Below are 23,792 nucleotides of genomic sequence, written 5' to 3'. Positions count from 1 at the left end.
AAACAATATAAAAGATCAATGAAACCAAGAATGGCACTTTGAAAAGATAAACAAGAGTGATGAGCCTCAGTGGATAGAGTGTTGGTCTGCATACTGAAAGGTCCCAGGTTTGATTCTGGTCAAGGGCATGTACATTGTTGCGGGCACATCCCCAGTAGAGGGTGTGCAAGAGGCAGTTGATAGATGATCCTTTCTCATCAATATTTCTAACTCTCTATCCCTCTCTCTTCCTCTCTGTAAAAAATCAATAAAACATTAAAAAAAAAAAAAAAAGATTGATGAGCCTTTTACCAGACTCATCCAGAAACAAAGAAGACCCAAATAAAATCAGAAATGAAAGAGGATAAGTAACAACTGACATCACATAAATACAAGGATTGCAAGAAAATATTGTGAATAATTATAGGCCAACAAATTGGACAACCTGGGTGAAATGGACAAATTTCTAGAAACATATAATCTTTCAAAACTGAATCAGGAAGAAACAGAAAACCTGAATAGACCAAAAACTATTAATGAAATCGAAGCAGTAATAAAAAGACTTCCAGCAAACAAAAGTCTTAGACCAGATAGCTTCACAGGCAAATTTTGCCAAACATTCAAAGAACACATATCCTTAAACTATTCCAAAAAATTCAAGAGGAGGCAAGACGTCCAGATTCTTTTAACAATACACTCAATAAAATTCAGCACTGATTGATGATTAAAACTCTCAGGAGAGTGGGAGTAGAGAAATCATACCTCAACAAATTAAAGGCCATAAATGAAAAACCTGCCAACATCATACTCAATGGACAAAAACTAAAAGCATTTCCCTTAAGATCAGAAACTAGACAGGGATGTCCACTTTCACCACTCTTATTCAACACAGTTCTGGAAGTTCTAGTCACAGTGATCAGACAAATAAAAGGCATCCAAATTGGAAAGAAGTAGTAAAATTCATTATTCACAAATGACATGATATTATACATAGAAAACATTAAAGACTCCACCCAAAAACTACTAGATCTAATAAATGAATTCAGCAAAGTAACAGGATTCAAAATCAATATCAAGAAATCGGTGGCATTTTTATACACTAATAATGAACTAACAAAGCGATAAACACTTAAATACTTAATCGCTGAGGCACCAAAAACATAAGAAAATAAACAAATATCTGGACTTTTGCAACCTGAGAATTGTTAAAATTCTGGAATCTAAACTTGTACTCTTAAAACTTACAGAATTTTATTAATGAATGTCACTCCAGTACATTTAATTAAAATAAATAAATAAATTCTGGAATCTCCAGAAGAGAGATTTTTCTTTAGAAGATCAGACACAATTGCCCTTTCTATCTTTGTCACAAAAATATGAAGCATTTTGTAAAAAATACAGTAGATGCAAGTTCACTTACATTTTCATCATGTCACTTACCTCATCAACAAGAGCTGATTCAAAATACTGATAGGCAGTGTTAAGAGAAAGCTTTAACCATATTTTGTATTCCAGGGATGGCCAGAAGACATCAAAGCCCTCATATAAATCCTCCAGGGAGATAAAGCAGGCCTGAAATGACAAGGTGTCATGCAGCAAGCTCAATTTGTACAAAACCATCAGAAAACAATATGCCTGTCACTTTCATCAAACTCTGCCATTTAAAAGCACTGTATTGTCAGAGAGGTTGTTCTTTATGTATAAGACAGTTCAATTAAAGCTATAGACCTACTAGTAGGCTAGGAAAATCCATGCCGGTCAATAGCTAAGATAAGGATATGGCTCATGAGCCCAGGATTCAGGAACTAAGCCACATAAGTTACCTATTTTTATTGCCACAGTAGATAAAGTGGGCTCATGTACAATCTTTGTTTCCAGAGGCGACGTGCTTACTTGCATAAGGAAGACTACACTTCCAGGATTCACGGTACATGAACTCCAATGAGTTCAATTCAGCTTTGTGACTAAATTCATGCTTCCTATCCTCTTCCAGAAATGAAATGGTATGAAACTGATACAGCGACGCTCCCCCTGTGCCACACACCCCTGAGACTGGTCCCTCTCAGTTTCATCCAAGAGTTCTAGAAGCTTGAGAATTCTGAGTAAGCAGAAACTTTGGCTCTCTTCTGATTGTGCCCACCCTCCAACCCCCAGCAAATAGAATACCAAGCTACTTATTTGTTGAATAGATAACTTCCTACGTAGCAAGTGAAAAAAGAAAAAAAAGGGAGATTCAGAACAAGCATTCTTTGAAAACACTGCTTTCGTATGATGGCCTATACATGAGAGGCACTTCACATAGGTGTTTTCCCAATCTTCATAATATCAAAAGTTGGGTATTCTCTCTCTTTTTTTTTTTTTTAATATATTTAATTGATTTTTTACAGAGAAGAAGGGAGAGAGAGAGAGAGAACTAGAAACGTCGATGAGAGAGAAACATCGACCAGTTGCCTCTTGCACACCCCACACCAGGGATGTGCCCACAACCAGTGTACATGCCCTTGACCGGAATCAAACCTGGGACCTTTTAGTCCGCAGACCGACGCTCTACCACTGAGCCAAACCGGTTTCGGCGGTATTCTCTCTTTTAATGAATGAGGACACAAAGACTCACAGAGGTTAAAAATACCGCGCTCCAGATGGTAAATGTGCCCTCCCAGTTACTGGTTGAGGGACTAAATAATATATCAGAACGCCAAGGAAGCAAACACGCTGGCATTCGTCATTTACTTGAGGAAGAATTCATGAATAACCCACAAAGTAGACAGAATCAGGGCCTTACCTGTAAAATAGTTTCACAGATGGCGGTATATTCAATTTCACGCTTAAGCAGACAGTTCAACTCTCCAATGATGTCCCCACAAGTACAGAACTCTGTAAATATGGTTTGGGACCTTCTATTAGCCCTATGGTCACTGTCGATTCCAAAGGTAGGAGGTGAACTATGCAGCTGCAAAGGGAAATCCCAAGTTAGAAACCCTTGGCCAGACCATAGGGGCTCCCACTCTCCCTCGCATTCATTACGATGGAAGGTAAAGGTGCTTTATATGAATCCTCTCAGGTGTGAATTTGGCTTCACAAAAATCACGGTTTCTTTCAACTCTCTGAGGCATGAATTGTTTCCAATCTTTAGCTTTACAATTTTCTCCTTATAAACCTTCCTTATGTAAAATCCTACACAAAGTAGTTATTGCCATCTGCAACTAATGTCATTCCCTCTGAGTCCATTAGATACTCTTAAAATATATATATATATATACACACACATATATATTTTTTTTACATATATACATATATATACACACACACATATATATATATACATATAAAATTAATTTTTTTACAGAGAGGAAGGGAGAGGGATAAAGAGTTAGAAACATTGATCAGCTGCCTCCTGCCCACCCCCTAACTGGGGATGTGCCCGCAACCAACCCTTGGCGGAATTGAACCTAGGACCCTTCAGCCCGTAGGCTGATGCTCCATCCACTGAGCCAAACCAGCCAGGACCCATTAGATATTCTTATTGGAACAAGCCAGTGCCTCAAGTGAAACAAACAAACACAAACACACCCTTTGATTCCATAAATGCATAAATCAGACATCTGAATTAATTCACCTCCGAACCAAGCCACGAGTTCAGTAAAAGCCTGCCTCCCTTTCAGGTGCTTAAGAATAGCTACCAGGAAACAGCAGAAGGAGACGTTTTTAAGGTGAACACAAGATGGTTGAGTTCCCCCAGGAAAAGAACGGGTAGGCACAAGTGGGGGAAGAAGAAAGGCATCAGACTTGGGGAGGAAGCTGCAGGAATCAACCAGAAGGTTTACAGAATTTCCCAGAAAGTTTAGCTGTAAACATCAAAGATAAAGGTTCTTGTTCTGGACACAGGAGATGGGAAACCAAGGGTCACTGAAGAAGTTGCTGTGACAACTGTACCTTCTCCTCATGATCTCCATTCAGACTTTGGAGTCATTCATGCTTCCAAAGGACTTGGACATTTTTAAAACTTAATTTTGAATGCAGTTCAAAGGCCATTTGAGCAACGAGGAATGTCCCTGCTCTTTACAAACCAAGAAAAGAAGATAGCATCTGTGGCAGGCAGAATTCTAAAAAGCCAATTATACTTGAATCTTGGTATTGCTGTGAAGGGATTTTGGAAATGGAGTTAAGATTTCTAACCACCTGATCATAGGGATGATTATGGATTGTCCTGGGGAGCCCAGCATAATCACTTAAGCCCTCAAAAGTAGAAAAGGAAGTAGAATCACTCAAAAAGATGTAACTGTCATCTAGGATCTGGGCATGATTGGGGTCAGGAGCTAGGGCTCACCCATGCATTCAGCTAGTAGTATTTGGATTCTAAAGCATTCCTGTCCCCATCACTTCACTCACATCTTTCTTTTTCTTTGGTCACCGAAGCCTCCTATTGGTCAGATTAAAAATTGTATCTTTGCCGAAACCGGTTTGGCTCAGTGGGTAGAGCGTCGGTCTGCGGACTGAAAGGTCCCGGGTTCGATTCCGGTCAGGGGCATGTACCTTGGTTACGGGCACATCCCCGGTAGGGGGTGTGCAATAGGCAGCTGGTCGGTGTTTCTCTCTCATCGACGTTTCTAGCTCTCTATCTCTCTCCTTTTCTCTCTGTAAAAAATCAATAAAAATATTTTTTTAATTGTATTTTCTATTCTCGTCCTATTAGACCTCCAAGGGGATGTGACATTGTGGTCCATTTTCCTTAATCCTGACTCTCATTTTCTTTAGGTGAGTAACTCAACCACTCCGAGTACTGGGTTCCTTAATGGAGCATCATGGAAAAGACTGCTTCCTCCCGGGATTGTTGTGAGGAATAAGTAACGGCTATGAAAACCATTTGTGAAACGAGATGCACCTTTCCGATGTGAGGCATTAGTATCCTCCCTCCGCTCCGGCACTCACACTGGGAGAAACGGTTTCATTTGGAAAAGAGATTGTTAAAAGTTTGAAACTTTTTCTTGATTCCTAAATTTCTCCTTATGCTATAATCACATATTTCAAATGTAATGATAAAAATAATTTTAAATGTTAAATAAGATAATAAGTAGTCCCTTACAATTGCCATTCCTGAAATAATTAGATAGATTCCTTGCGGCATTTCACCTTCTCTACAAATGACATCTCCATAGTCAAAACAGGCAAGTTTGGCTCGCTCCTGAAGTAAAAAAGAAAAGAAAACGTCAACACAAAAGCTTCATAGTCTACTTTTTTAAGTAGAAATATTTTAAAGCAAAAATGGCTTTCAAGTAGCATAAAACCCCAAACTATATTATTTGGTTTGTTAATGAATTATAATCATGTGCTGACATTCATTAACCTTTAGGAAAAAGAGGGAGAAGCAAGCAAACCATAGACTTTGTGATTAGTAATCAGCACAGTGACTGATAGAAACATCCAATAAATGCGAGGTTGGGTAGACATTTGCAATAAAGTGTGATAAGAAGACAGAGACAGGACGTCCTGAAAAAATCCAGAAAGGCCACAGGACTGTGTCTTGAGTGTCCAGGGAAGACTTTACAGAGGAAAGAACAGCCAAGCTGAGACCTGATGGAAGAGTTACACACGGCCAAGATCCGGTGAGCCGAAGACCATTTGGGCAGAGGGTCCAGTATACGCAGAGACCCGAAGCAAACTGAATGCCGCAGGCAGGGCGCGGTGGACACCTGGACATCAGGCCTCAAGAGGCGCAGAGACCAGGGTTCACAATCGTTTTAGGGACTCAGCAATATTTTAGTTTCTTTTAAAGTCAGAAAGAATGAAAGAACTTTTAGGCAGAAGAGAATGTTTTAACACTAAAACAGCTAGTACTAGTTAGTACTAATGCAATCATCTTCATCTGAATACAGTCAGTATAATTTTTGTGACTTTTTTATGGAGGAAGAGACCCACTGAGGCAAAAGCGTGCAGGGCCCATGAAAAGTCATGATGCAGCCTGGGGGAGGCAGGTCTGGGAGCTGGGCCAGAGCCAGGTCTTGCAGGATCTGGAAGGCCCAGTAAAGACTCTATTTATTTTTTTTCCAAAATCAGGGGCAAACCACTGAAGAGTTTGTAACAGGAGAATTATGGTAACAGATTTGCATTTTACAAAGATGTGTGAGAAATGTATTTCCAAGCCATTCATAGTGGTTATCACTGAGTGTGGGATGGAAGAGTGAATAGTCCTCTCTCTTCAGTTTACTTTTGGATTATCTGAAAACAAGCATGGATGACAACGATTTTTTTTTTTTTAAGTTCACCTAAAGCCAATTACCCAGAGCATGGATTATTCAGACCTTGTTTTTCTACCACTATCTTCTGGATTACCTTTATAGAGTATGTATGGGCTTTTAGTAAACCATACATGCTGGAGAATGAAAGAAGGGAGTGGTGAGAATTAACTATTGGGGCTGTGATGGAGACCAAGATTGAATTTGAGTCTTCATTAAGGGGTGTTTGTGTTTGTTTTCCATGTGGTCAGTCATCCACACAATCCCTGGGCTATTTCTAATGAGAATAACACCCCTGTGCTCCCAACTCATTACCATTTTTATCCTTTGAGATCAGATTTAAGTGGCTATCAAGAGCCAGCATACTAAGGAAAAGGACCACTTAAAGAGTGAGAGGTATCTGAAGGGGATAGAGAAAGCCCAACAGCTTTGCCTAGGATGGGGAAGAGGAAGATTGTGCCCTGTTCATAGATTCACCTCAGTGTCTGTGAATCATTAATTTTTGAAATTTTCTTCTCACCGTTTTCCCCATTGCTCCCCCATTCACTGTTGGATATCAGTTATAATTATACTTGTGAAAATTATTATCTATAAAGAACCAAATTCTAATTTTATATTAAAATTGGATTTTTGAAAAACTAAACAGGTTCCATAAAAGCAGGGACTTCATTTATTTTGTTCACTGCCATATCCCCAAACCTAGAATTTATTCTGGCACATAGAGGATATTTGATAAATATTAGTTGGAAGAGCCCCAATTCAGTTGACATTAGACAACACATGAACTCTGGAATATACCACAGTCCTCACTATTCCCTATTACACTATGCCCAGCTGGTTTTACTTTTTTATTTATTTATTTTTAAAATTTTTAATTATTTCAGAGAGGAGGGAGGAGAGAGAAATAGAAATATCAAGGATGAGAGAGAATCATTGATCAGCTGTCTCTTACATGCCCCCTACTGGGGATGGACATATACCCTGACTGGGACTTGAACTGTGACCTCCTGGTTCATAGGTCAACGCTCAACCACTGAGCCATACTGGCTGGGCTAGTTTTATTTTTATATTATCTTCCTGACCTGTATAATCATTTAAATTTGAGGACCTTGCTCTAAAAAGTCTTTTCCAGAGTGGTCATTTGAAAGTGCAGACTCTACAACATAAAATAAGATGGGATTGGTAACAGTCAGGTAATAGAGCTCATGCTGAGCAGATAATGCATTGTGAGAAAACAATCATTGCTTTGTAGGCTTAAAATGAAATCTACTCTTCTAGGTTTTGCTGGGCCTCTATTTGACTTGTCCTTTATTGGCTACTACAGGAGTCTTGCTTTAAATTTTATAGTTGTTAATTTTATATTAGAGAGTGGGAAAAACTAAAAATAATTATCAAACTTGAGCTAGAATAGGAGACAGACTCTTTACCTTGAAGAACTCAATGAGAACATCTTTATTTTCCAACCAAATAATATTATGAAGATATTTGTCAGGAGTAGGGGGCGGGATTGCCATTGGAAAGTTATTCAGTGCTTTTATTTTTGAAAGAAGTACCTAAAAACAAACAAACAGAACAAGGGTGATCAGATCCTATAACAGAAAAGATACATTAGGCTAAACTGAGGAAATCTGCTGAAACCGGTTTTGCTCAGTGAATAGAGCATCAGCCTGCGGACTGAAAGGTCCCAGGTTTGATTCCGGTCAAGGGCATGTACCTTGGTTGCGGGCACGCCCTTGACCTGGGTGTGCAGAAGGCAGCTGATCGGTGTTTCTAACTCTCTATCCCTCTACTTTCCTCTCTGTAATAAATCAATAAAATGTTGGGGGTTTTTTAAAGAAAAAAAAAAACCTGAGGAAATCTAAACAGTTATGCAAATTTAACCTTGATTTTTTATTCAGAGCTTCTCTCGCCATATTTAAATTGTCCTCTGACTTTTTTGTCCCTATTCTTCTCTCATTATTATTTTCACTGACATATTATCTCATATTCAATTTATTATCTTTCTCATCCAGTTAACACTTATATTCTACCCTGCCTTAATCTTAAATTATCTAAACTTCAAGGTTGATTACTGTATGATTTAATGCCATGTTCTCTCCATTATTTTCATGTGTATGATTTGCTTCTCTAAACCCTTCTAATTTGGGAGGATACCACTCCAGTTTTGCGGACCCTGAGAAGCCCTCTCTGGATTCCCCCACCAGGTAAGAGATAACCATTTATCTGTCTTATTCCCAAGGCATCTACAAGGTCTCCCTTACAGAACTCATTGCATTGTAGTCGTAGTATTTGTACTTACGTGTTTCACCCTCCATATTATGTCACTTTTGTTGATTGGATGAACAAGTGACTAAGTAAAAGAATGAGGAAGAGCCCATGGACCTTAGGTGACAGTGTATCCATTAATTATCCCCATCTCCTCAAGAGTCCATAACATATAGTAAGTATCCAATATATATTTAATTAAAATCACCTTATGACCTAGGATTGAAGATTATATCTCTTTGGCTGACAATTTGAAAATTAGCAGGCATTCAATTAGTAACTGTGGAATGATTGTTTACCCATTACTTTTCTAAACAAATTGACAGGAAAAAATGAGTCTGTCTCCTCATAAGGGTTAGCATTTATTTATGGGTATCAAGCATTCAATTGAATCTCATATAGCCTTCAAAGTGATAAATGAAAAAAATATAAAACACAATGCATGTAGAGGTGTAATTTGAAGAATACTCTAAAGTAGCCCTTCCACTCTCTCTAAAAATCAATGGGAAAATATCCTTGGGTAAGGATTGAAAACAAACAAACAAATAAGTAAATGAAGTTACAGTACAGGTTGGGTGTTAGGCTAATGGAATCAAGCAATATAAAAATTGCTTTGTTACCTTATTCATCTCGATGCCCTCGTGCTTATCGATAATGCCTCTGGAGCAAAGGAAAGCAAGGTGTTTCAGAGACTTGGCAATCACGGTCTGGATTGCCTGCCTGGTCTTCAAAGCGATGACCACATCACGACCCTCGTGCTCTATGAGCCCTGATTCAAATAAACCTCTCAGTAAGCAAAAAATGCAATAACGCAATGACTAATCTATACTAATAAAAGAGAAATATGCAAATTGACCATCACTTTGCAACATCCATCAGGAGTGAGTATGCAAATCAACCCAACAAAGATGGAGGTGGCTCCACCCCCAGCTGCTCCAGGCCTTTGGATAGCATGCATGAAGGTGAGGAGCAGCCAGGCAGGGCAAGACGCCTGCTTTGAGGGGGAGGCGGAGAGAGCTATAGGAGTGGCCCTCTACCTGAAGTGAAGACTGAAGGCTCCGGCCAGAGCAAAGGCCTGGGTTCCAGGTGCCCGGGGAAAACTGGTGCTAGCAGCCAGGGGAAGGAAGGCCTATGGCAGGAATCTACATGTATTCAATAAGTGTTGTTGGACGAGTAAATGGGTGATTGCAGAATTGAATGAAAACATGAATTTGTCTTCATTTATTAAATTATGGGATGGTGGGTCCTGGAGCAAATTAAGCCTGAAACATTGCTGGAGGCAAAATGACAGAAATGAAGCTGTCCTACTTCGGGCACAACATGAGAAGGCAGGGTTCTTTGGGAAAAACAATAATGCTGGGAAAAACAGAAGGCAGCAGGAGAGGAGGAAGACCAAATATGAGATAGATTGGCTCCATAAAAGAAATCAGAGGCATGAATCTACAGGAGGTAAGCAGGGCTGCTGAGGATGGGACATTATGGACATCACTCATTTGTAGGGTCACCAGGAGTTGAAGCCAACTCAATGGCACATAACACACACAAGAAATTAGATACTCCACCGACCTACCTAGTTCTTTGACAGCATCTCGTTTGTTGGTCTCTAAAATTTCATATAATTTCTGTAAGAAGTTAGGAAAAAACATTAATTTCTTATACCAAGTGCATTTCTAACTTTAAAATCTGAGCGGGAAAATACAATAGTCAGAATCTCCCTCGGTTTATGATTTGGGGAGATATTTGGCTCAGTTCTGCCCTCTGTGCGATTCTGCTGCCTTCCCCTCGCTCATGCTCATGTTACAATGAATGTTGTGCTTGCCTAACTAATATTTCTCAGAAAAGACTATTGTGCACCGCACACACACCCAAGAGAATTCTCAGAGATAGACCCTCAATAGGGGAGAGTCAACTGAAGCAGTTATTTGGGGAGCCAGTCTATTGGGAGCACAAAAACTGTGGAATAATGAGAAAAAATATGCTGTCAATTAGTTCATGCTTCCTACTGGATAATTCCTGACATAGCTCCACTCCGGGGTCACCGATCTCTGTTCAGTCATACAATAGATGTTTGTCAGATGTCCCGGCCAGCACTCTTCAGGGGACTACTCCCAGACTTTGAGTCTTTCTGGAGCTTGCACTTGGCCACACCCAAGTCCCTGTTACCTAAGGACTGAAGTTTCCGCAGACGGCCAGGCACCTGTGACTGAAATTCTGCTCCCTCGCAATGCTGGCATGGTGCTAGTTACAGAGCACAGCTGTTGGTTATCTCGAGTTTAATCAGTGTCAGTCTTGAGAATAGGCTGTTATTGTGTTAGTTTTAGAAAAACACATGCAATAAATCCCTCGTTTTGAATATAAGAGTAAGATGTACAATTTTTATTAGGTTTTTATCCTCTCCTGATAACGTCGAATCAATGTTGAGACGATGTCAAACTACTGGGCAGCCACATACTGTGGCCCAGCCCCCTTCACACCAATCAAGCTTCCTTTTGCCTCCAACTGTAAGGTGGCTGCAGAGCGACCCTGACAAGAGCGTGTCGAACCAGTTCTGCCTACAAAGAGACTATAATCGTGAAAGCGTGGACACAGTGTGACTTCTCCCACGGTGAGTGGCCACTGCCTGGCTTCTTGAACACATAAGCAGTTAGGTTTCGTTGTTTGGGTTTGGGCGTGTGTTTTTCCCCATAGGACCAGTGCTAGTCTCTTACCTGATATATTGATTCTCGTCCAGAAATCTGTTTTATCAAAAATTTGGCATCCTCTTGACTTTTGACATAGCCTTTGGTGATACTATACATCAAGCTGAGGCGCTTCTTGATCTGCACGTCCGTGATGTTGATCAGCGGGGGGATTAATATCTGCAATCATGGAGAGGGGGGAAACCTGAAAACGTGACAAGGAAAAGCATGCTCCACAAATCTTTATTCAGTACTTAGTATATGCATATGCTAGACTTCATTCAAGAACTGTAAGGTTTTATCAATGACAAAAACAAAAGACTGCTACCTAGCAGAGAGTACATTGAACATACAGGAAAAGGTGATAATGCTGTGAGGGAAAAATAACCTTAAGCAGGTAGAGAGGGATCAGGAAGATGGGAAGGGAGGCTGTAAGTTTATTGAGGGGGTGGGGCACCTTGCCATTTTATGTAGGTGGCCAGGGAAGACCTGTGTAAGGAGAGATTTGAGCAATGACTTGAAGGAGGTGAAACTGTGAACCAATCAGATATCCATAAAGTGTTCCAGGGGAAGAGACAGCTCCTTCCCTCATTTATGTCAAAACAGTGAGGTTTCTGTCTGTCCCGTGTTGCTCAGTGGTTGAGTATCGCCCTATGAACCAAGAGGTCATGGCTTGATTCCCAGTCAAGACACATGCCTGGGTTTTGGGCTCAATCCTCAGTAGGGGATGTGCAATGATTCTCTCTTATCACTGATGTTTCTATCTCTCCCTCTTACTTCCTCTCTGAAATCAATCAATATATATATAAATCAGTGAGGTTTCTGAACACATTTATCAAAAGGTATAGGAAAAAAAAAAAAAGACCCAAAATTTTAAAATGTGAAGTTTTACCTTGATCAGAGGAATAAATCTAATTATTCTTAAATACCCAAATATTATTGCTAACTGAATAAGAACCAAGTTTTCTGGTCTCAATTTGACAAAGTATAAACAAAACATATCAGTAATTCCGATGAGCAGGATACAAAATTCCAGAGTATTCCAATGTTGACTAAAATATTTCCTTTTCATAATTATTATCTGTTTAGAAAACAAATAGAACATATGTCATTTCATAGTACCTATAATGATGTATGTAGAGGTAGGAGGGAGTCTTAAAAGTTAACAGTTACATTCTCAACAAATGAGTTATATTCCAAAAGTTGGGTTTTAAGTTATTCATTTTGAATTTTTTAAAAAATTACTTTTAATTTTCAACATAAAAAAATCACAATTTAATTCAAACTATATAATTCTCTAATTAATCTGAAGTACCCAGAACAAACCATGAAAAATATTGATAAACAGGTTCATTGTGATACTATTAGTAATAAAATATGAAAACAATATTATCTTTTGAAGTAAAACATAGTTCTCCTGATGAGGATCTAGCAAACCATTTTGTATTTACTCATTTATTTTTTGCATCATTACAGAGAAAAATTGAGGGGAACATCCTGTCTGAACTTTCAATTCTTGGCGCTTGAACTTTGAGAGTCTGTTCACTTTATGACAGTTGCCATATTTGCTATCCAAAACTGTGGCTATTATACTGATTTCATTATTAAACCCAGAAAATTAAAAAAGATTACTAAAATTCTAGGATTCTATCAACTGTTAGAGCAAGTGTCTTTTAGTATCAAGTTATTTCAAAAGTAAATTCACAATATCTGAATTGTTCTTTTTATAAGATATATTTCTATTTAAAGCAGTACCTTCAATGCTGTCTGTAATGCATATAAAAATACAAAATAGTAGTTTACTAATATCAGAGATATCTCATTTAACTTTCTTGCCACTGCACATAAATGAAGTATCATAGGATAAATGTATATAAATGATATAATGTGTCCTGCATAGTCAAATTCTTCTGAAAATACAATGTGATATATAAATAACAGAAATTTATTATTTCTGAAAAAAATAGAGATCAAGTAAAATGTTAGATCACTTTCAAAGTATAACAAGATGTAAAGTTTAACATTTATTTAAACAAATCATGAACAGTAATTTGAAGAAAGTATAAGTAATATAAAATAATAGATAAGCAAAAATCTAAAACATATTTTCTATATATAAAAATCATAGTGGAGAAATAAAACTTTAGCTCTTATTAATCTATGTCAGTCATAGAAAGTATTTTTTAAAATCAAGGTGAATGTACATAGGAAACAGTGCAAAGATTTATACATTGAAAACAAGAAACAAAGTTAGAGCAGAAAGTAGCATTGTTTAAAATTAAGGACAGGGTCCAGTTGAGGTGACTCAGTGAGTGATTGAGCATTGGCCTATGAGACAGGAGGTCACGGTTTAATTCCCTATCAGGGAACATGCCCAGGTTGCAGGCTCAATCTCCAAGTGTGGGGCTTGCCGGAGGCAGCTGATCAATGATTCTCTCTCATCATCAATGTGTTTCTCTCTCTCTCCCTCTCCCTTCCTCTCTGAAATCAATAAATATTCTATATAATAAAAGGCTAATGTGCAAACCGACCCAGCTACGGAACAGCCAGTCACTATGATGTGCGCTGACCACCAGCGGCTCAACACAGGAGCTGCCCCCTGGTGGTCAGTGTGCTCTCACGGGGGGAGTGCCGCTCAGCCAGAAGCCGGGCTCACGGCTGGGGAGCACAGCGGTGGTGGCAGGAGCCTCACCCACCTCCATGGCAGTGCTAAGGATGTCTTAGGTCTGTTCCTAAGGGACATCCCCTGACCGTCTAAAGTAGAGTCTAACCAAAAGAGATTAACTGTGTATATGTCAAGACTTTAGGGTTTTAATTTTTTATATTTCTCTTTAAACTCAATAAATAAATAAAAATTGTCCAAATTTGTTATGAAAGGTATGTTATCCACTTAAATTTAGTAGTGTCACCCACCCAGGCCAGTGTGGTTCAATGGTAGAGCATCAGCCTGTTCACTGCAGGGTCACAGGTTCAATTCCCCGTCAAGGGCACATGCCTGGGTTGCAGGTTTGTTTCCAGCTTTGGGGAGGCAACCAGTCTCCCCTCCTCTCATGTCTCTCCCCCCTCTTCCCCCAACACACACACACACACACACACTCTCTCTCTCTCTCTAAAAAATCAATGAGAAAAAAATATCCTCAGGTGAGATTAACTAACAAACATAATTTAGTAGTGTCAGTGTTCCCAGTAACTTCTTGTTTTGACATAGTCTATTAGTAGAAAAAACCTTGACTTCCTGCTCTGACAAATCTACCAGTTCACAGCTTACGTAAGAGTCTACCCAAGTTAAGTAAAAATCTATATCTTGTGACACTTTGGAAAGCTGGTTATAGGTATGGTTAGTGCCATGTGTGGTTTTCCCTAATTACAGACCCTCAAGAGAGCCACTCTATGGCACAAATGGAATTAAGTAGAGAGCTTTAGTCCACATGCCTGATATTTCTCACCCCAGCTTGGTGTTAAGCCCAGGAAAATACCAGAAGAATATGTGAGCAAACTCGGTATGAAGTATGACTCTAAGGTAGGGGTGTCGAACTCAATCAGAGAAGGGGCCAAAATCTAAAATCCAGCCTAAATCGCGGGCCGAATGGTTTACTGAACAGTCATAAACTGTCATTGTGATGGAAACGCAGCAGAGTGCAGTGATGACAGTGCGGTGCGGGCCACATTGCAAGGCCTGGCGGGACGGATTTGGCCCGCGGGCCTTGTATTTGACACTTGTGCTCTAAGGCATGGCAAATAAAACTTGAAGCAGCCAAACCTGACCCTCTGCTTCTTCCTGCCCCTCTCTCCCAGAGAATTCAGGATCTGCTGAAACACAATGGCAAAAGGCAAGCAAGCACTCTGCTCGGTCGCCACTCAGCCAGTAGCAGTTGACCATAATGTCAGTGTGTTTTTTAAATAAGAAAAACCAAAGTGATGTATTCCGATGATGTAAAAAGGTCATATTGTCAAGTATATTCCTATGAACGGTTCACAGTACTTACCCAATTGGAATGAAAAGTGTCGTTTCTTTATGATATTCCAAGAGAGTTAAAATTTTTTTAAACTTCATAAGCCAACTTCTAGCTTTTACGTAAGTTGAAACATCATAAATAGTCATGAATCTAAGAGAGAAACGTATGCATATGTTAAAAGAAAGAGTAAGCGTTAGCTGCCCTTGGGGCAGTGGTCAGCAAACCGCAGCTCTCGAGCCACACGCAGCTCACAAGCCATGGTCTGCCGCTCTGTTGCCTAATGAGTTTGCCGACCACTGCCTTGGGGTAATCCAAAAGGAAAAGTTAGACTCCTTGTAATGTGGGTTTATTAAGCATGCTGAGGGCTAAGCCTCTGTACCCATCCACTGACCACTCATGGTATGGGGCAGGAACATACTTAGCATCAGACTCCCTCTGTGTCTGTGCCTGGAACCATTCCCGACCTGAGTATAGCATAATTAAGATTTCTCCAGACCCATTCTTTGGGGTTCGGAATCAAGCTTCCCTTTGTCACGCCTTGCTAGCCCAAACCTCTCCAGGTCCTGCAGGCCCTGGCTTTCCCAAGCTTTATCTAGGAACTGATTCCAGATCTCCCAGATGGATTACCAGGCTGCTAGACTGTCAGCTGTCACCCAGAGGGGATCCCCAATCGTTGTTGCCCTGCAGCTATGTCTTGAACCATCCATTAGCTCCTGTTTGCCAGTACTGTGATCAGGTATCAGTGTATCTCTGAGATTCTGAGCCTTTCCCACCAGGTTTAATTGCATCTAGTAGCTGGGTCAGTTCCTCCAGAGTGTTTCAACTCATGGATTGTCTAATAGCAGGCTTCAGGCTTCCCTACCTCTCCTAGCCAGCAATTTAGTGAATTTGATATAAAGACAAAATGATTATAATAGTAATTGAAACTACCTGGGTGCTCTTTCGTGACTCTCCTAGTCTGTAATTTAATTACATTGTAGTCAGATCTTCCTTCCAAATCTCCTAATGTCGCTAATATTCAGGGAGGGAACTGTAAACAACTCAAATAGGAAATAGACATATGGATGGATGGATGGATGGATGGATGGATGGACAGGTAGATGGATGAGATAATTAGATTGGTCAATCAGTACATTTAACTCTCAGTTCATTCATTCCTTATCACAAATCCATTCAATTTTAGAAATATCAGTTAAATAAAAACTATACTTACTTTCCTTGGATGGGACAATAGCTTTTGGTTGCACCAATTAGTATTCGGGCTGCCTCTGTATCAAGGATTCCATCCTGACATTGTTTTTCAAAGCTACTCTAAACATACAATTTTAAATAAAAATTACAAAGGACCAAAACGTAAGTGCAGTGAATTCTGCTTAATCTTTATGTAGCCCTCACTATTATTATTGAACTCATTACAATGAAAGTATTCTTTTACCAAAAAATGCTATAGCAGGAAATACTTTTTATTCAATTTAAGTATTTACTGAATACTCCTTTTTTTTTTTTTTAAAGTACTGTTCTGGATGTTTTAAAAGATAAAAAAGTTTCTAGCTTCAGGAAACTTAAAATTTGTACTATTCAAAGAGTTTACTTTAGTAATGCAAACAGGATCAGTAGCATCATCTTTACAGCAGCATAGATTATACAAATTATTTATTCAAAGGGTAACTATCCCACAAAGAACTACCAATAGATAAAAGTAAACTGTCCTTTTTTATTTTTATTTATTTATTTATTTATTTATTTATTTATTTTTTAGAGAGATAGTTAAATTTAATTGACTGATTTGGGTAGGATAAAACGGTAATAATTGTCGGACATGGTATTTAAATTTCATTGCCTGACTTTCTTATTGCTTCTTTCACATGAGAATTACCTCTGCAAATGCGACATAATAGAAAGCTTTTCTCTCTGAGGGTCCTGTTGTCCTGTCCGAGGATTGGTGACTTACAAGGGCCTAACGAGGAGATGACTGTGCTCCAACCTTACAAGTGTCTCCAGCTACTGACGTCTTTCTTTCCCTCAGGCTGAATGAGGGGGAATGTAGAATATCTTGCAGTGGAATAATTTGAATTGCTTTTAGGCAAGAATTTTTGTCATGTTATAAAAATTGAGATCTAAAAGGAAACTTAACCTTCAGTTCATTCTTTTGATGTATTTTGCCTGAAGCATGGTGCTGGGGCCTGTTCTCTCAAATAGGCAATATAAAAATATCTTTCTAATTCACGCCTACAGCCGAAAGATCCGTGTGGACTGAAATTACTGTGATCTATGAGAATTCACTATGTTGTGGAAATAAAGTGAAATCGAGGGATGATGACAACAATGGGCCAGCTTATGATGAAGCTTGAGACAAAAATGATTTATTGGCGACACGTTGGACTTTTGAAACATCAGAGAAGCCACAGGGTTGGTGTTCATTTTCATCGATGGGGCCTTGTTTGCCCATCGTAAAGGCCAAGCTTTTGAAATCAGTGGCCATATTTGACTTACCGTATTTTCCGGCGTATAAGACGACCCCCCAATTTTTTTTTTTTTTTTTTTTTCGGTCAAAACATAGGTCTAGCCCTACATTCGCTGTACAAGACCACCCCCCACTTCCGAGGCAACACCAGTTCCCCCTTTTAATAGACCGCCTCTCTGACTCTGGCCAATCCGAGCAGGCTTTTTACTAGAACACAGTGTAGCTTCAGGCACAGAACATGTATAATTTACATGCATAAAAAGCCTGCTCGGATTGGCCAGAGTCAGAGAGGCGGGCTATCAAAAAAAGAACTGGTGTTGCCTTGGAAGTGGGGGGCAGTCCCACACAGCGAATATAGGCCCAAACCTACTTTCCAACAGCAAAACTAGGGGGCTATCTTATACGCCGGAAAATACGGTAAAGGCATGTCTTTTGTTGTTGTTGATGTTGAGGTGTGCTTTCCACACCATAAAATGATCATTTTGAAGTGTACATTTCAGTGGTTTTGAGCACATGTATCAATCCAAAAAGATGACATCACTAATGTACTTCCTGTCTCTGTGGATTTGCCTATTTTGGTCATTTCCTATAAACTGAGTCCTATCATGTGGGCTCTTTTGTGTCTGACTACTTCTTTTTTTCTTTTTTTTTTGCTTTGAAAAAAAATTTTTTATTATTATTATTTATTTTTATTTTTTTAAAATATATTTTATTGATTTTTTTTTCCCCCCTCTCTCCCTCCCACACATCCCCTCCCTCCCCAGAGTTTTGTGTCCTTTGGTTGTACTTATATGCATGTATAAAAGTCCTTCGGTTGATCTATTATCTCCCCCAGATCATCCTCCCCTCCCCGCTGTAATTTGACAGTCTACTTGTTGATATACTGTCTCTATATCTATCTTTTGGTTCATCAGTTTATAATGTTCTTTATCATCCACAAATGAGTGAGGTCATGTGGTGTTTCTCTTTCATTGATTGGCTTATTTCACTCAGCATGATGTTCTCCAATTCCATCCAGGTTGCTGCAAATGATGAGAATTCCTTCTTTTTTATGGCAGCATAGTATTCCATTGTGCAGATGTACCATGGTTTTTTGATCCAATCATCTGCTGATGGGCACCTAGGCTGTTTCCAAATTCTGGCTATTGTAGATTGTGCCGCTATGAACATAGGGGTGCATATATCCTTTCTGATTGGTGTTTCTAGTTTCTTGGGATATATTCCTAGAAGTGGGATTACTGGGTCAAATGGGAGTTCCATTTTCAGTTTTTTGAGGAAACTCCACACTGTTCTCCACAGTGGTTGCACCAGTCTGCATTCCCACCAGCAGTGCACGAGGGTTCCTTTTTCTCCGCAACCTCGCCAACACTTGTTGTTTGTTGACTTGTTGATGTTGGCCATTCTGACGGGTGTGAGATGGTACCGCATTGTTGTTTTGATTTGCATCTCTCGGACAATTAGTGATTTTGAGCATGTTTTCATGTGCCTTTTGGCCTTCCTTCTGTCTTCTTTTGAAAATGTTCTATTTAGGTCCATTGCCCATTTTTTAATTGGATTATTCATCTTCCTTTTATTTAGTTGTATAAGCTGTTTGTAGATGTTGGAAATTAAACCTTTATCAGTGGTATCATTTGCAAATATGTTCTCCCATACAGTGGGCTTTCTTGTTGTTTTGTTGATGGTTTCTTTTGCTGTAAAAAAGCTTTTTATTTTGATGTAGTCCCATTTGTTTATTTTCTCTTTAGCTTCCATTGCCCTATGGGTAGTATCAGTGAAGAAGTTCTTTTAGCATACGTCTGAGATTTTGCTGCCTGTGGATGCTTCTAGTATTTTTATGGTTTCCCGTCTGATGTTTAAGTCCTGTATCCATTTTGAGTTTATTTTTGTGAATGGTGTAAGTTGGTGATCTAGTTTCATTCTTTTGCATGTGTCTGTCCAATTTTTCCAACACCATTTATTGAAGAAACTGTCTTGACTCCATTGTATATTCGTGCCTCCTTTGTCAAATATTAATTGAGCATAGTGATTTGGGTTGATATCTGGGTTCTCGATTCGATTCCATTGATCTATATGTCTGTTCTTGTGCCAGTACCAGGCTGTTTTGAGAACAGTGGCTTTGTAATATAGTTTGAAATCTGGTATTGAGATCCCTCCTACTTTACTCTTCTTTCTCAGGATTGCTGTGGCTATTCGGGTTCTTTTATTGTTCCAAATGAACTTTTGGAGAGTTCTTTCTAGGTCGGTGAAATATGTCGTTGGTATTTTAATGGGGAGTGCATTGAACCTATAGGTTGCTTTAGGAAGTATGGACATTTTGATGATGTTGATTCTACCAATCCACGAACATGGTATGTTCTTCCATCTCCTTACATCTTCCTCTATCTCTTTTTTCAGTGTCGTGTAGTTTTCTGCATATAGGTCCTTTACTTCCTTAGTTAACTTTATTCCAGGTATCTTAATTTTTTTGGTGCAATGGTAAATGGAATTGCTTTTTTAGTCTCTGTTTCTGCAGTTTCACTGTTGGTGTATAGAAATGCCATGGATTTCTTGGCATTAATTTTGTATCCTGCTACATTGCCAAATTCATTTATTAAGTCAATTAGTTTTTTAATGGAGTCTTTTGGGTTTTTTATGTACAATATCATGTCATCTGCAAATAAGGATAACTTTACTTCTTCTTTTCCAATTTGGATGCCTTTTATTTCCTCCTCTTGTCTAATTGTAATGGCTAGTACTTCCAGTACTATGTCAAACAGGAGTGGCGAAAGTGGGCATTCCTGTCTTGTTCCTGTTCTTAGAGGGAATGGTTTTAGTTTTTGCCCATTGAGTATAATGTTGGCTGTGGGTTTATCATCTATAGCTTTTATTATGTTGAGGTATGATCCTTGTACTCCCACCTTGTTAAGAGTTTTTATCAGAAAAGGGTGTTGGATTTTATCGAATGCTTTTTCTGCATCAATTGATATGACTATATGATTTTTATCTTTCAATTTATTTATGTGATGTATCACGTTTATTGATTTGCAGATATTGTACCATCCTTGCATTCCTGGAATAAATCCTACTTGATCGTGGTGTATGATCTTTGTGATGTTCTTCTGGAGTCGATTTGCTAGAATTTTGTTGAGGATTTTGGCATCTATGTTCATGAGGGATATTGGCCTGTAATTCTCTTTCATTGAGTTGTCTTTATCTGACTTTGGTATTAGGGTGATGCTGGCTTCAAAGAAGGAGTTTGGAAGTGTTCCTTCCTCTTGGATTTTTTGGAATAGTCTGAGGAGGATAGGTTTTAGTTCTTCCTTGAATGTTTGGTAAAACTCTCCTGTGAAGCCATCTGGCCCTGGGCTTTTGTTTGCTGGAAGCTTTTTGATGACTGTTTCAATTTCTTCCCAAGTCACTGGTTTATTGAGATTTTTAGATTCTTCCTGATTGAGTTTTGGAAGTTTGTATTTTTCTAGGAATATGTCCATTTCCTCCAGGTTGTTCAGTTTGTTGGAGTAGAGTTGTTCATAGTATTTTATAACAATCTGTTGTATTTCGGTGGGGTCTGTTGTTATTTCACCTCTTTCATTTCTGATTTTGTTTATTTGGGTCCTCTCTCTTTGTTTCTTGGTTAGCCTGGCTAGAGGTCCATCTTGTTTACCCTTTCAAAGAACCAGCTCTTGGTTTTGTTGATCTTATGTATTGTTTCTTTGGTCTCTATGTCATTTATCTGTGCTCTGATATTTGTTATTTCCTTCCTTCTGCTTACACTGGGCTTTTCTTGTTGCTCTAACTCTTTGAGTTGTAGAGTTAGATCATTTGTTACCTTTTTTTCTAGTATTTTGCAATAGGCTTGTAAGGATATGAACTTCCCTCTCAAAACTGCTTTTGCTGTGTCCCATAGATTTTGGATTGTTGTGTTTTCATTGTCATTTGTTTCCAGGATGTTTTTAATTTCTTCCTTGATTTCTCTGGTAACCCAGTCCTTGTTTAATAGCATGCTGTTTAGTCTCCAGGTGAATGATTTCTTTGGATTATTTTTATTGTAGTTAATTTCCAGTTTTATGCCATTATGGTCTGAGAAGATGCTTGATATGATTTCTATCTTCTTGAATTTGAAGAGACTTTGCCTATGTCCCAAAATGTGGTCTATCTTTGAGAATGTCCCATGTGCATTTGAGAAGAATGTATATTCTGTGGCTTTGGGGTGGAATGTTCTGAAGATGTCAATTAATTCCATCTGGTCTAGTGAGTCATTTAGGATTAATATTTCTTTGCTGATTTTTTGTTTAGATGATTTGTTGAAGGGTGACAGTGGGGTATTAAAATCTCCTACTATGATTGTATTGCTATTAATCTCTCCCTTAATGTCCTCCAGCAGTTTTTTTATGTATTTGGGTGCTCCCGTATTGGGTGCATATATATTTACCAGGGTTATTTCTTCTTGTTTGATTGCTCCCTTTAGTATTATGAAGTGGCCTTCATTATCTCTTGTTATGTCCTTCGCTCTGAGATCTAATTTGTCAGATATGAGTATTGCTACCCCAGCTTTCTTTTCATTTCCATTTGCCTGGAAAACCTTTTTCCATCCCTTCACCCTCAGTCTGTGTGCATCTCTTTTTCTGAGGTGGGTTTTTTGTAGACAACAGATGTATGAGTTCTGTTTTCTTATCCAATCTGTTACCCTATGTCTTTTGATTGGAGCATTTAAACCATTTACATTTAATGTTATTAATGATAGGTACTCATTTGACGCCATTTTTATTCCATACCCCTGTGTTCCTTCTTCGCTTCCTATTTATTTATTTTTACAGTAGACCCTTTAGCATTTCTTGCATTGCTGGTTTGGTGGAGATGAATTCCTTTAGTCTTTTTTTGTCTGTGAAACTCCTGATTTCCCCTTCAACTTTGATTGATAGTCTTGCTGGGTACAGTATTCTTGGATTCAGACCCTTTCTTTGCATGACTTTGTATATTTCATCCCATTCCCTTCTGGCCTGATAAGTTTCTGTTGAGAAATCAGTTGTTAGTCTGATGGGGGTTCCTTTATATGTAACTTTCTGTCTCTCTCTGGCTGCTTTTAAGATTCTTACTTTGTCATTGGTGTTTGCCAATTTATTTTTTTGTTTGTTTTTTTTTTGTTTTGTTTTTTATTTCTTTTTTTTTTTCTTTTCTTTTTTTTTCTTTGGTGTTTGCCAATTTAATTATAATACATCTTGGCGTCGGTCTTCTGGGATCCATTTTGCTTGGGACTCTGCGAGCATCTTGGATTTGTGTGGGTTTTTTCTTCTCTATCTCAGGAAAGTTTTCTGTCATTATTTCTTGAAATACGTTTTCCATGTCTACCTTGGTTTTCTTTCCTTCCGGAAACCCTATTATTCGAATATTGTTTTGTTTTGCATTGTCCCAAAGCTCCTGTAGGCTCTCCTCCTGCTTTTTAATTTTTTTTTCTAGAAGCTGCTCTAATTGGGTATTTTTTTCCATCTTGTCTTCTAGCTCACTGATGTGATCCTCTGCTTCTTCTAGTCTGCTCTTGATGCTTTCTATTGAGTTCTTCATAGTAGTGATGTCATTTTTTATTTCATCTTGAGTCATCTTCATTTCCTCTTGGTTTTTTTTCATTTCCTCTTGGGTCTTACTCATATTGTCAAATTTGTCTTCCATTCTTTTTAGCCATCTTAAGATCGTTACTCTGAATTCTTGCTCAGGTAGGTTGCTTGCCTCTAACTCGTTTACTTCCTTTTCTGGTGATGCCTGCTTTTCTTTCATTTGTGGGCTGTTTCTTTGTCTCCCCATGGTCTCTCTTCAGGATGTCTCTCTCCTGTGTTGATTTATCTCTCCTTTCCATGGGTGACTGAAGATCTCCCTTGAATCCACGCGTTTGCGCCAATTGGGGTGTCTCAGCTGCTCGATGGTCTCCTCTGCGGTGGTTTTTCCAGGCCTCCTGTTCCAGTCTTACCAGCATAAGGAGATCAGGCTCACAAGCTGGGAACTCTGTGATCCATCTCCAGCACGATTGGCTTTGGATGGAATTTGTTGAATTTCCCCAGGGCAAGCAGACTGTGGGGAGGAAGGAAAAGGATGGAGGAGCAAAGAGCTGTCCACGTGGGCCAGTATGGTGGAAACCCTAAACTGTCCTTTTTAAAAAAAACTTTTTCCCCTCAGGCTTATTGAGATATAATTGACATTTACTATTATGTAAGTTTTAAATGTACATGATGATTTGAAACATATA

At 38.9% G+C, this 23,792-nt stretch overlaps 1 protein-coding gene across 1 annotated transcript in view; it reads right to left on the bottom strand.

Annotated features, from left to right (window-relative positions):
• SLC9C2 (solute carrier family 9 member C2 (putative)) overlaps nt 1–23,792 on the bottom strand; it is a 59,756-nt gene that overhangs the window by 5,636 nt on the left and 30,328 nt on the right. Inside the window, exons 13-23 of the mRNA XM_045583221.1 lie at nt 16,325–16,422; nt 15,142–15,261; nt 12,911–13,109; nt 12,048–12,236; nt 11,186–11,335; nt 10,048–10,099; nt 9,098–9,246; nt 7,640–7,765; nt 5,063–5,161; nt 2,762–2,929; nt 1,420–1,551 (exon numbers count right to left, since the gene is read on the bottom strand). Coding sequence (XP_045439177.1) covers nt 1,420–1,551; nt 2,762–2,929; nt 5,063–5,161; nt 7,640–7,765; nt 9,098–9,246; nt 10,048–10,099; nt 11,186–11,335; nt 12,048–12,236; nt 12,911–13,109; nt 15,142–15,261; nt 16,325–16,422 — 1,482 coding nt within the window. The remainder of the gene's footprint in view (nt 1–1,419; nt 1,552–2,761; nt 2,930–5,062; nt 5,162–7,639; nt 7,766–9,097; nt 9,247–10,047; nt 10,100–11,185; nt 11,336–12,047; nt 12,237–12,910; nt 13,110–15,141; nt 15,262–16,324; nt 16,423–23,792) is intronic.

Source organism: Pipistrellus kuhlii, unplaced genomic scaffold (assembly GCF_014108245.1).
Source record: "Pipistrellus kuhlii isolate mPipKuh1 unplaced genomic scaffold, mPipKuh1.p scaffold_m20_p_18, whole genome shotgun sequence".
NCBI lineage: Eukaryota > Metazoa > Chordata > Mammalia > Chiroptera > Vespertilionidae > Pipistrellus > Pipistrellus kuhlii.
The sequence above is the reverse complement of the archived record's forward strand: the minus strand, read 5'-3'. Positions and strand labels throughout refer to the sequence as shown.